This window comes from Photinus pyralis, unplaced genomic scaffold (genome assembly GCF_008802855.1).
Source record: "Photinus pyralis isolate 1611_PpyrPB1 unplaced genomic scaffold, Ppyr1.3 Ppyr1.4_unclustered_Scaffold3103, whole genome shotgun sequence".
Classification (NCBI taxonomy): Eukaryota; Metazoa; Arthropoda; class Insecta; order Coleoptera; family Lampyridae; genus Photinus; species Photinus pyralis.
In genome coordinates, this window is record NW_022171330.1 from 230,525 (window position 1) to 244,818 (window position 14,294).

At 38.8% G+C, this 14,294-nt stretch overlaps 1 protein-coding gene and 2 long non-coding RNA genes across 4 annotated transcripts; 2 read left to right on the forward strand and 1 right to left on the reverse strand.

The window, feature by feature from the left end:
• The first annotated feature begins 3,843 nt into the window (after window positions 1-3,843).
• LOC116181971 (farnesyl pyrophosphate synthase-like) lies at window positions 3,844-5,729 on the forward strand. Its single transcript, XM_031502423.1, has 4 exons — window positions 3,844-3,985; window positions 4,035-4,276; window positions 4,321-4,767; window positions 4,816-5,729. The coding sequence occupies exons 1-4, from the start codon at window positions 3,859-3,861 to the stop codon at window positions 5,161-5,163; spliced, it is 1,164 nt and encodes a 387-aa protein (XP_031358283.1). The 5' UTR covers window positions 3,844-3,858; the 3' UTR covers window positions 5,164-5,729.
• Window positions 5,730-12,208: 6,479 nt separating this feature from the next.
• LOC116181964 lies at window positions 12,209-14,156 on the reverse strand. Of its 2 annotated transcripts, XR_004147389.1 has the most exons (4): window positions 13,300-14,156; window positions 13,098-13,247; window positions 12,348-13,044; window positions 12,209-12,298 (listed from the first exon to the last, which is right to left on the reverse strand). It is a non-coding gene; the product is annotated as an uncharacterized LOC116181964 (long non-coding RNA). The 2 variants fall into 2 exon arrangements; XR_004147387.1 differs by having other exon boundaries at window positions 12,260-13,044.
• Window positions 13,950-14,294, forward strand: LOC116181965. Its single transcript, XR_004147390.1, has 2 exons — window positions 13,950-14,056; window positions 14,106-14,294. It is a non-coding gene; the product is annotated as an uncharacterized LOC116181965 (long non-coding RNA).

The window sequence follows — 14,294 nt, forward strand, 5'->3', positions numbered from 1 at the left end:
AAGAAAATTTTTTTCCGGGGCGATCTGAGACAATTTTTTTTTCGGGGCTCAAAAAAAGGCAGTGTATAACCTTTTTTTTTACCAAAAATCGACTACACCAAAATTTCTCGGGAAAGCACTTTATCTTATTAATTTGGGTGGGCAGAATCCAAATTAATTCGTACTTTTTCGATCAGATTTCTCAATCAAAAGTTATAGACTAGAAACCAATTTCGAAAAAAAATTCAAAGGGCTGTAACTTTTGAACTAGTAGGCCAATCTTGGAACTGTTTGAAATTATGGATTCTACAGGCCACATTCTATAAGAAAATTTTTTTCCGGGTCGATCTGAGACAATTTTTTTTTCGGGGCTCAAAAAAAGGCAGTGTATAATCTTCCTTTTTTAGCAAAAATCGACTGCACCAAAATTTCTCGGGAAAACACTTTTTCTTATTAATTTTGGTGCGTAGAATCCAAAACAATTCGTACTTTTTCGATCAGACTTCCCAATCAAAAGTTATAGACTAGAAACCAATTTCGAAAGAAAATTCAAAGGGCTGTAACTTTTGAACTAGTAGCCCAATCTTGAAACTGTTTGAAATTATGGATTCTACAGGCCACATTCTATAAGAAAATTTTTTTTCCGGGTCGATCTGAGACAATTTTTTTTTCGGGGGCCCAAAAAAAGGCAGTGTATAACCTTCCTTTTTTACCAAAAATCGACTACACCAAAATTTCTCGGGAAAACACTTTTTCTTATTAATTTGGGTGCGTAGAATCCAAATCAATTTGTACTTTTTCGATCAGACTTCTCAATCAAAAGTTATAGACTAGAAACCAATTTCGAAATTTCTCCTTGTCCTTCTGTTGCCATAGCCTTTTCAACGGTTGCTATCTTAATTTTTGTGTCACCACAACTCCTTGACTATGATCTTTAAATTTGTGCCTGTTTTTCCATCTTCCATCATTTCCCATACTATTTCCCTTTCTACTCCGAACGCTGTCCTTAGATCCATGAAAAACGCTATCATCCTTTCCAATTCTGGGAGAGGGTCTAATACCGGCGGTATGGTGGTGGAGGTGTATGTAATACCTCCCAACCACAAAGGAACGCATTCCATGAAAAAAGGACTTTCGAAAGTCCGTGTATCGGCCTCGGAAGGGAGATTCACGAAATATTCTTTCCTGGGATGCATTCACCTAGGGATTTTCCACACCACCCAAACCCCCAAATTGTTTGAGTCATTTATCGAGGAGAGTTATCCACGTTTTAGGGGACAACCAACACACCAACAGGGAGTTTTGGAATCATGGAGTTCTTTTTAGGCAGAAAAAGTTGAACAGCTCACCCTGAAAGAAAAGCTTTCGCTTTTTCTGGATATTATTTACCTGGAGGAGGGCGGGGGGTATATTCCATACCACCCAAACCTTCCAATGCTGTACTTCTTCCCAAATTGTTTAAGGAACAGCCAGGGTTGTTTGTGTGGTCTTGGGAGTATATGGATATTCCAAGGAAGAAGAGACTTTGAAAGTCTTCATAGCAATTCGGGAGGGAGATTCGCGGAATATTTCTTTACTTATGTATATTTACCTGAGGGGTATTCGCTTGCCCCCTGACCCCTCGATTCGATGTTCACCCCCCCCCCCCCCCAGGTCCATGGTGCTATACTTTCACCCGAATGGTTAAGCTCAAGGAATTATTTTTCTATACGTTCTAGGGGACAACACAAGAACAGATAATTTGGGAGACAGGGAAAACCTTTTAGGCAGAGATACTTCGACAGCCCTCGCTAAAAAATGATCACAAGTGTTCCAGGAAATAAGAGTTATCGGAACTTTTTATATCAAATCGGGAGGGAAATTCGCGGAATATTTATTTCCTGGGATGTGTTTACCTGGAGGCATTCTATACCCCCCAGACACCCCGGTGCTATACTATTGCCCAACCCTCTCTGAAAAATCTCCTGGGACAGCAAGGCTGCCCTAAAAGCACTTGGTGAAATTACCTCTGGGTGGTTTTCCGAATGTCACCAACGGAAGGTAGTGAGAAAGCCCGACTGGCTACTAAAGAAATGTTACATACTTTGTGAACGTCCCGCTCCCCGCTCCAGTCTGAGTCTGAGACCATCCATGTTGGGGGTAACCTGGCCGGACATCGGGCTACGATTAGATTCGCTTCCCCTTCCAAAATCCCTAGATTCATCTCACGTGTGGGATGCCTTGGATGACGAGGTCCGACGGCTTCAGTCAGGGATGTAGTACAAAACGCCCCAACCAAGGTCTAACTGCATGTGTACTTAGTTCACCCCCCTATAGTAGGTAATCCATAGAAGTAATGAGAGCATGGTACTATTAGCAAATTCCTTTGTCAGCAACATTGTTTTGAAACTGACCTTAATAAATTTCGTTACGAATAAGCAAAGGCACTTTGACCAACATTAGTTTGCTATACTCGTAATTTTGAAAAATATCAATAAACTCCTAAGAGAATTAAACTTATTTCCCAAAATGTCGGTGGTTTACTGAAATAAAGCCCAAAAGGATTACTTTAAAGGATTAATACATATTCTTATACCCTTTTTTTGGAACATCACCACGAAGGGCTAGCTCTAGGCACTTTGCCAGTATAGGACAACCCGGTTACACGGTGTGAAGAAAGGTCTAGGCCAGTAACTTAGGTACGGTTTCTGCAGAACTGCAAATGCTAAAATAGCATTCCCAAACAAAGAAGAATTCATTTATTTATTTATTTATTTATTTATTTCTTTGTTTAGCCAGATACCATACAGAATACAAGTATTCCAATTACATGGCACTGGGATGCTGTACTTAAAACTAAAACTACATAGTAATTACGATCTTATATGACTAATTAATTCATTCAAAGAGCCGTGAAATACATCAATGTCTCTCTCACGGCACTTCTTATTTAAAGCCAACAGGCTCCTCGATAGTGGCGATGACGGAGTGGTCACTAAAAAGATGATATCGTTTTTCCTTAATTTAACATGTGGCACTTTGAGTTTAATTTCCTGAAGCAATTCTGGAGGCATTTAGGTGATTATTCAGTATCTTGTACACAAAGGTAGCACAGATCACTCGCGTCGGATTTGTAAACTTGAGATTTTAATACCGTGCACACTATTTAAAAATTTTAGTTGGTTGGAGTAAGAGATTAAATGTGGAAAATTTTGAGTCGACCTAAAGTACACTATTCGCACTAATTTTTTTTTTAACTTTCTCTATCATGTCTGCGTGCTTATAAGTTTGGGGTGTCCAAATACATGCCGCATAATCGAGTTTGGATCTGATGAACGCATTGTATAATGTAATAATTGAGGAAATGCTTGTAAAATTGTAGGTATTCCTAATTACAAAGCCTAGTACTTTGTAGCACGCATTTATAAGGGATTCAATGTGCCGATGAAAATTTAAGTTGCCATTGAATAAAACGCCCAAATCTCTAACCGAGGTGACTCTTTGGATATCCTGCCCATTTATTTCGTACTTAAAAATCGTGGGATTGTTGGATCTTGTGTACGATACAACTTTGCACTTTTCTATGTTTAGCTTCAGTTTGTTTTTATTGCACCAATTTATCACTGCATTTATGTCTGCTTGAATATTTAAACAATCGTTTGGAGATTTCACTTTATTAAAAAGTGTCAGGTCGTCTGCAAATAGAAGTGCTTTGGAGTTTTGAATCACCCGCGGTATGCGTGACTTTGCTGTGTTTTTTCGTAAATATTTGTCGTGTTTCGATGTGGTTACAAAATAACTGTGCGAAAATGCCAATCACATACAAAATGGTTGTGTAATTTGTTAAATAAAACGGCTGTACAAGTAGCATAGAGCACAGTTTATCATTAAAGTGCGAGAATGAATAACGTCCTGAGCGTTCTGAGGCGTTGCTACAGCCTGAAGACGGCCATTACGATGGAGCACGCTGGCAGATTATCCAAAGCAGTTAATTTGGCGCAACCCATTGAAGCTTTTCCAATGGATGGTAAGGATCATAATATTGTTTTTGGGCTTATTTTAACTGCAGCGTGCAGATACCTTAATGATGATGATGGACCAGTACTCTTTTGCCGTAAGAGATTCCACGTTAAGGGGGGAAGTAGAGCTGGATCCCGCAATCAAGCGCTTTGACGAATTTTGTTATTACGCTGGACCAGAGAGGGAGCTATACACAGGGACAATAATGATAAACTGCTACCACAAGATTGAATCACCGGAAAGGTTGACACCTGAGAATCTGAAGCTGGCGAGCATTTTAGCGTGGGTTTATGAAAATGTATGTAAGTGCCCGGTGTCTCCCAAATGCAGGGTTTATTTCAGATAACCACGGGATTTGTACTGACCGACGATATCTTGGACGGTCACAAGGTGCGTTGGAAGAAACCAGCGTGGCACGCGCTGCCCCACGTGAAGCAGTCCTCTCTGTTGGATATAAAACAAATCTCAATCGGATCCATGCTCCTCCTTCAAAAATATTTTAGAAATCACCCTCGCTATCCCCAACTCCAGAACCTTCTCACGGAATTTATGCACCTCACCTTCCTCGGCCAATGTCTCGACTACATCACATCGGAGAACTACCAGCAGACCAGGGACTGTAATTTACTCGGCATGAAGCACTACAAATCCATCGTTATGTACAAAACGGGCTTCCCTCTGTACATAGCGTCACCGTTAGGTGCGCTCCACCTTGCCAACGTGGACACCGAGCCGTTCGCCCGCTCCAAGCACATCTTCGAGAAGCTCGCGGTCTACCGACAAGCGCAGGTAAGCTACTCCCCGGTCTGCTGTCGTCATCTCCGACATTTCTTGCAGAACGACATGTGGGACTCGTTCAGCGACTTCAAGAACATCGGCAAGCACTCCTCGGATATCGCCAAGGGGAAGGCGACGTGGATTACGGCAACCGTCCTGGTCGAAGCGACCGAGACACAGAGACAGCTCTTCTTGGAAAACTACGGACGAGAGGAGCCCGAATGCCAACGCGTCGTGCGCGATGTGTTCGGCGAGATGAACATCGTGGAGAGGTTCGGGAAGTTTCGGCACGAGCTGATGAGGGAGTGCGACGAGCACACCTCGATGGTGGCACACCCGACCGTTACGAAAATGATTAACGTGCTTATCGAAAAGTACGTCAATATATACGAAGACTACGAATTGTGACCTGTAAATATAATCTGTAATTTCTAATAAAGTGAGATCAGAATCTCAAGAACCCCAACTACTCCTGAAAGACTCTCGGAAAGTCTTTGTAGCTTTTGGAGGGTCTTGAAGATCGTTGCTTATAGAATTTTTAAAAGACTCATAGATTCAAAGGCGCTAAAACACCCTTTCGGAGAAGTAGATGAGCAATGTATGTTCTGGACCAGGAAGTGACGTCACACCAATCAGTATCGAGTATTTCGGTCACGTGGTCACGTGTGAGCCAATGGGAGCGCGTGAGTCGGCCTTTTTGTGACGTCACATTTTGGCTGTTTTGCATCCGGTGTTTCTGGACCAGGAAACGCGTCACACCAATCAGAATCGAGTATTTCGGTTGGCCATTTTGTCTACGTCACATTTTGGGTTGGATCAGGAAACGCGTCACACCAATCAGAATGCAGTATCGGCCATTTTGTGTACGTCATATCTAGTTTTCCCGCGTTTATTTCTGGACCAGGAAACACGTCATAGGCGGCGTCGAGGATTTCAACCATCCATCATACGCGAATTACGAATCTGCCGCTTTAGTCAATTGAGCTTATAATTAGGATGGGAAGTTGCAATCTCGCAATAGTGTTTATTTATAGCAGATATGATAACACTTTTATAGGTGTAATAACCATTTTATTTTAATGCATGTAATAAATACCTACATATACAAAATGTGTTGAAGTTACAATTATAATGGAGTACATCAATGATATATTCCTAGCGGAGTATGCTACATCGGATGCAATAGTTTGAAGAGTTTCAGGCATAAATAATAAAAAAAAATTAATATATTTATTATACAAATTGATTATATTTTTGTAACAAATTATTAAAAGCTTCATCGTCCTCTTCTATTTCACTTTTATATTTTCCAATGCGAATACAAACGTCCATCGCAGCATAATGCATGTATTGCACATAATCTCTAGTAGGGTATTCATCATCTTCTAATAGTTCCAAATATTCCGTTACTCTTCGCAGTAAAAGCAAAAGTTCTTTTAAATATCGAAATCCGCATCTCTCATTACGTTCCATACTCGCAATTATTCGCGTACGTTCCGCGTCTAAAAGGTCCTTCGCGCTTTGTAATTTTATTAATTTACTTTCACAAGAATCTGGAATATTTATGTCAACACAATCTTCTTTGTTTGAAAATTTGCTCAATCCCACATTAGTTATACAATTTTCCGTAATATGTAATAAAGTTGAACCATTTAATGGCACATTAATTAAATCATGTAACTTACTCAATTTTTCTTCAAACGAAATGGCTATTAAATTTTCCAATTCATTTACTAGGTCACTTTGCGCATTTTTTAAGGTTTGTACAAAACGCTCTCGTTCCTCCCGTCTTCGCTGCTGTATCCTCTCTTGCTGGTTTCTTGCGATATCGGCCTGTAGTACTTCAAATAACTCATCATCGAATATAACACCATTGATGTTCTCCATTATAATTGTAACTTCAGCACAGTTTCCTTAAACGGTATATGTACTTTCCTACTGATTAGCATATCCTGCTGATTAGGATATCCTGTTTACAACAGCGGATGTTGGTTTCCTGTTGACGTGAACGGATGTTAGTTTCCTGTTAACGACCGGACGCTGTTTCCTGCTGATTAGAATTTACCGGATGCTGCTTCCTGTTGACGTGACCGGATGTTAGTTTCCTGTTAACGACCGGACGCTGTTTCCTGCTGATTAGAATTTACCGGATGCTGCTTCCCGCCGATGACCGGATGCTGCTTCCTGTTCCCGCCATTTACGTTTCCTGCTGATTAGAATTTACCGGATGTAAGTTTCCTGTTGAGATGAACGGATGCAATTTTCCAGTTTGTTATTTATGCATCCTGTTCCCGCCATTTACACTTCCTGCCGATTAGGATGTTTCTAGGAGGGATGTTTAATATATAAGAGCGAGTATGCGTATGTATATGCATATACAGATTGACATCGAACATCACAACAATGAGTGCTGATTTGGTGAAAATTAACGGTAGCGGAAATGCAGTGGAAAGAACCATCATTAAACGTGGAGATCTGGAAGTGGGTAAAATTTATGAAATCGAACGAATGAAGGCGATAATCAGTTCCTATGGACGTGGAATAGTGTGCGAAATTGTCGATAATATTTCTATTTTCCTTTCTCAGCGCATGGTGCGAGAAATGGACGATGAAATGATCGATGGATTAAATAAAGTAAAGCTGGGAGTGGTGAATGGACTATCTACCAATAATGCATTGAAATTAGTAGAAATAAAATAATATAGTTTTGAAAATAAAGTTTAATGTGATATATGTTGTTATTTATTTCCCGCTAAAAACGTTAATGACGTTGACGAGTGTTTAGGTATAAAAGTAGCTTGAGAGGCGATCGGCGTTCAGTCGCATGTCTAAGTGCATACGGGTGGTGTAACGATATATATTTGAAAATGTCCTCGATTATTGAAAATATCAACGCATCGCTCCAAATGGTTGAGCATTATTAACGTTGACGAGTGTTTAGGTATAAAAGTAGCTTGAGAGGCGATCGGCGTTCAGTCGCATGTCTAAGTGCATACGGGTGGTGTAACGATATATATTTGAAAATGTCCTCGATTATTGAAAATATCAACGCATCGCTCCAAATGGTTGAGCATTATTATCAATTTAGGACGCTAGACGCATTTTTCCACGATTGTTTTCAAATATTTTCAAAGAAAATCAAGGATATACGAGGTGCGGCTATTAAATAACGAGACTGGTTACGAAAAAGGTCTTTATTATAAAAAATACAGATCCAACGAATGTTCCCCTTCAATATACTCCCCTTCCCTCTGCACACACCGAATCATTCGTTTTTTCCACTGTTGGAAGCAGTGCTGAAAGTCTTCTTCTGTGAGCGCTTTGAGTAGCTCCGTCGTTTTTTGCTTCACCTCCTCCATTGACCCAAAACGCGTTCTTTTTAGGGCAAACTTGATCTTGGGAAATAGGTAGAAGTCGCAGGGCGCTAAATCTGGCGAATACGGAGCATGTTCAAGCACTGCGATGCTTTTATTGGCTAAAAACGCGCGTTATAAGCAGGTGCGTTGTCTTGATGCAAGATCCACGACTTGTCTTTCCATAACTGCGGCCGTCTCCTACGAACTCGCTCTCGCTGTGTTGCCAGACCTTGCAAATAATAAGTTTAGTTCACAGTTTGACCCTCTGGAACCCATTGAGTCATCACGACGCCGTTAATGTCAAAGAAAACAATGAGCATTGCTTTGAATTTCGACATCCTTGCTTTTTTCATTCTCGGAGATGTTGGAGTTTTCCAATCCATTGATTGCCGCTTAGTTTCAACATCATACTGAAAAATTCAAGTTTCGTCGCATGTGATGATCTTTTCTAACAATCCAGGCTCTTCCACTAACCTTTTCAAGAACATCTGAACAGATCTGGTGACGGACAAGTTTTTCGGTACGACGCGAGAAAAAAACACGCTGGCTTCAAAACGCAATAGCATAAATACTACTCAACGCACAAAAACGTCTTTTTGCACTGGAATAGGTGATACTTCAAGGTTTCCTACGATGTTTTCGATTCCCCCTCTACACTTCTGGTACGCATTCTGCGCACGCAGTCTCGTTATATAATAGCCGGACCTCGTATTTAGTCAATATAACCATCCGCTAAAATTAAATTTTGAGTTTTGTGCCGAATTTGTTAAACCTGTCCCAAACAACGACCAAGATTTAGTATCTAGAGAATTTACTTTCTTAACCAAAAATTTTACTATTTTAAGTTGTAATTTAGAAGAACAAAACTTAAAGCAACTGTTTAATTGTAACGTCGTAGATTATTTAATGCGGCGTCTGCTTGATTTTGAAGAACAGGAAAGTGGTTGGGCCTTTTCTAAGATTATTTCGTTAAGTGTGAATGCCAATAGTGCGACTCTAATAAGAGCGTCATCCTACATCGAGTTGCCTAATGATCAAGTCCAAGCATGCGGTCATCAACGTTAAAAACAACGATGAGGCTAGTTTCGGATGGGCCCTATCTTCAGCGCTTTTCCCCGTTTCAAAACATTCCGATTGTCTTTCCTCATATCCCTATTATGCTCAAATCTTAAATTTCGAAAACATCACTTTTCCAATGACCCTTGAACAAATTCCTAAATTTGAAAAACAAAATCCCAACTTATCTCTTAACATTTATGGTCTCATCCGAAAATCTGTTTCGAATTACATCACGGCTCCTCTGTATTTAACCTCTGATAAAAAAGAACGTCATGTAAGTTTGCTAATGATACAAGACGATTACGAAATCGAAGGTAACGTTGATCGTATCGTTGATGATCATCGCAGTGATGTGGCTGTAAAATTTCACTTTTGTTGGATAAAAGATTTATCCAGACTGGCGCATTCACAATTAACGAAGAATTGCAAAAAACTATTGATATGCGATAGGTGCCTACACTATTTTAATTCTGAAACCAAATTGAGCAGACACGAAATAGATTGTAAGCAGATGAATAAATGTAGATTAAATACACCAAAGCCCGGCACGACGGTTAATTTTAAAGACTATCAATTTAAACAGACCGCTCCTTTCATCATGTATTGCGACTTGGAATGTTTAGTTCGAGAATTTCAGGAAGATGAGACGCGCAACACAGTTAAATATAAAGAGCATAATGTGTGCAGCATTGCATATTATCTTCATTGTACATTTGACAATTCTTTATCAAAACTTCAAATAAAGAGAGGTGAGGACTGTATTAATTGGTTTACAAGCGAATTAGTCAACATTGCAGGCAACTTACAACAATATTTTGATACTCCAATGCCAATGAAACCCTTAAACGATATAGAAATGCTAGCATATAATGCAGCTACTCATTGTCATATTTGTGAAAGCCCAATATTGGAGGGCGAGGTCAAGGTCAGGGATCACTCTCACTTCGGCACCGGAAATTTGAGGGGGGCGGCCCACCAGAAGTGTAATCTTCAATATAAGGCTCCCCACATGATTCCAATATTCTTTCATAATTTCAGCGGATATGATAGCCATTTTATTATAAAAAATATCGCTCAAGCTATTCCAGGCAGAGTTACGTTACTTCCTAAAAATAAATAACGTTACATATCGTTTACCAAATATATGAAAGACACGGACATACAATTCAGATTTGTAGATTCATATCGCTTTATGAACGAATCATTAGACAAGTTATCTTCATATTTGAAATTTGACGATTTTAAAATTTTACGCAGCACGTTAAACCATTTAAGCGAGGAGCAATTAAAGTTGCTTATCAGAAAAGGCGTTTATCCATATGAATATAATTATGAATGAGTGGGCGAAATTCGAAGAAACATCACTTCCAGCAAAAGAGAAATTTTATAGCAAGTTATCTCAAACGGACATTTCTGAATCAGAATACATGCATGCGCAAAACGTTTGGCGGAAATTCAACATTCAAAATTTAGGTCAATACAGCGATCTTTATTTGATAACGGATGTGCTTTTGCTAAGCGATGTATTTACGAATTTTCGCGAAAAATGCATTACAACGCATAAGCTAGAACCTGCATTCTTTTTTACTGCTCCGGGGTATACATGGCAATGCATGCTTTACTATACAAAGGTAAAATTAGACCTTTTGTCTGATATAGATATGATACTATTCATGGAAAAGGGTATAAGAGGTGGGATAACGCAGTGTTGTACGAAATATAGTAAAGCAAACAATAAATATATGGAAAATTATGATGCGGGGAAACCTTCATCTCACATCCTTTACACGGATATGGTGAATTTGTATGGTTGGGCCCAAAGCCAATGCATACCCCAAAATAGTTTTAAATGGCTTAGCGAATCAAAAATAAAATCATTAACAACCGAAACGTTAATGAAACTACCTGATGACGCAAATGAAGGTCTAATATTAGAGGTAGATTTAGCATATCCGCAGCATTTGCATAATCGACATAAGTACATACCATTTTGCGTTGAACATAGTAAACCTCCTGGTGGTAAACATGTGAAACTGCTGGCAACCTTAACATCTAAATCCAAATACGTGATTCACTATCGTAATTTGAAACAGTGTCTGCAAGCAGGACTTGTGCTTGAAAAAATTCATCGCGCGATAAGCTTCAACCAGTCTCTTTGGCTTAAACCGTATATAGATTTGAATACAAGGTTGCGAGCACGAGCTAGTAATCCGCTTGAAAAAAATTTATATAAATTGCTAAACAATGCTAATTTCGGAAAGACGATGGAGAACGTGAGAAACCATCGAAATATAAAACTCGTTACTCGTTGGAATGGCAGATATGGAGCCAATTATTGCCTTTCCCAGCCTAATTTTTGCAGTAGGGAAATTTTTGATGAAGAATTGATGGCTATCGAGCTATCTAAGGTGGAAATTATGATGAATAAACCACTCTATGTGGGAATGGCTATTCTCGATATTTCTAAAACCTTAATGTATGATTTCCACTATAATTTTATGCAGCGGCAATTTGATGATGATTGCATGAAACTCTTGTACATGGATACCGATAGCCTCGTATATGAGTTAATGTGTGATGACGTGTATGATCTGATTCGAAACAATATCGAGCGATTTGACACGTCTGATTTTGTTGAAAACAATGAATTTAACATTCCCAGATGTAATGCTAAGGTGATCGGTTTAATGAAAGATGAAATGAGCGGTAAAGTGATAACCGAGTGGGTGGCTTTGGCATCAAACATGTATAGCTTTAGGACTAGGGATTGTGATGTTAAGAAATTAAAAGGTGTAAATACTAATATTGTAAAGAATAGAATAAGTTTTAATGGTTATTTAAAGTGTTTAAAGAACCAGGACGTTAAAATCGTTTCCCAAAGCAGCATAATTTCAAAAAACCATAAAGTGTATAGCGTAGAGCAAACTAAAATTGCTTTATACAATAACGATGATAAGAGATATACACTGCCTAATCAGATCGATACGCTGCCTTGGGGACATTTTAACATTCCCATTCAAATGGAATTAGAATAAGTAGTCTATTCATAACATTGTATTTATTAATATAAGTATAAAAAAAAATGTACAGTTAGTTATATACAGTTATAGCATGGCTGTCGGTACCTCCTGAAAGTAGTAATGATTAGATTTTAAAACTCTTAAATCGTACGCTTACACGTATAATGAAGGTACTGCTCGAGTGTATCAATTTGACTTAAGAAGCGTGTCGTATCAAGGTATTATCAGTACATAAAGTTAGCTTCCTTTCTCTCGTAAAACAAGTCTTGAGACACCTCCTCCCACCCAACACCCATCTATATCCTGTTTGGGATTAAGAAGCCTGCCTTAGCACGGGTATTATCACCATATAAACTTACATCCAAGAAAAATTATCAAAATTTGTGAGAGTTTAAATAACAGCACTATTCTAACTAGAGTAATAAAAATTCATATCCTAGCCTTTGATTGCAGGAATTAATAACACATCTGTTTTAAATCGTATGCTTACACGTATTATGAAGGTGCTGCCCCAAGTGTATCAATTTGATTTAAGAAGCTTGCCTTATCACAGGTATTATCGACACATAAACTTTGATCCAAGAAAAATTGATGTAGTCGCATACGAAACCTTTCCTAATAGTTGTAATTGATATGAAGGTTATATGATAAGCCTTTTCTTAATATAGATATAGCTAAAATTGGTGTAATACATAATATTCACAATGTTGTCTTCTTTATCGCAACGGCATTATCCTCTACCTACTTCCCATCAATAAATCTAAGATATTATAGGTAATAATAAAGTTACGGCGCTTGCGACCGTTTAACCATGATGAAGATGAAGGCAAACCTCCATTGGGGTTTGATATCGGCTAAAAAAGATATCAATGTAGGCTTTTTATTACAAAATAATTTTGATACTTACGGTCCAACTCTGATGTAGACTATGTTTTCTGCTGTCGGCTTATTACTTATAAACGCCCATATAAAATAATCGGCAAAGAAGGGTTCCATATACAATAAAATGTCACGCTTTTCATAAAACTGCAAATTATGCGCGCAAGGACACGTATCCCTAAGAAAAGTAAATTATAAGCAACTAAAAGGGCGAAGACAAGATCACTTACCCGAGGTATATATAAGAAGGCGCCTGTCTGTATACCCACATGCATTTATTGAAATCAGATTGCGGATGCTCCATAATTGTACACCGTTTTAAATGTTGTGGAACGTCGAATTTATACAGAACGTACTTCCGTAAAGATATACACATTTCCAATCACCATATTTCGCGCCTTTTTAAGGGAGATTTTCGAACTTTACGCATAAAGATATATACACAATAAAAACCCCCATAGGTACCGGTATTAATATGGAAATGAAATGGTATAAAAAGTACCTTATCGCAATATTCGCTATAAATAAACACTATCGCAAGATTGCAACTTCCCATACCAAGTGAATAATGAAATCCGCGCGTGTTGCTATTTTTTTTTTCTCTTTATAAAATTAGGAGGATAACTTTAACGTCTTAAACCCACCCAACAGGATACTACATAAAACTACGGGGTAGTTCATACGTCTTGGTCCCTAACCATGGAAAATTCCCACGAACTATAAACCTGGAGCTACGCTGTAGTCGGTAGGCCTAAGGGGTAGCTCCATTCGATAGGGGAGGTAGCTATCGTTCCTATGAAATAGCTCATACGGTCCCCCTACCGCCCCTACCATCAAAAGCTGATGCTATAATTACACACTATCGCATTATAGCAAGATTGCAGCATCCAGTCCAAACGCGGTTATTTTCTTTCTATAAAAAACACCATGACTCCACATCGCACCGCACGTAGCTTCAACGGCAGCTTCAACCACCTTAAAATCCTGGTAAATATTCCGCTAAGACATATTATACATTTTAAGAGTCTATTTGTAGAACGGCCTCGACCAAATGGAGAATTTACAGTTAGGTATGAATAACAATGCTGTCATCCAAAAAAAATAGGGGCGTTGCCGTCGTCGGTCCTCTTCGACGCAAATTTTATGTAAGTAGAGTAAGCGCTTTAATTGTAATAATAAACTTCAAATCACTATTTCCGCTGTAAATAAAAACACCCTACATTTT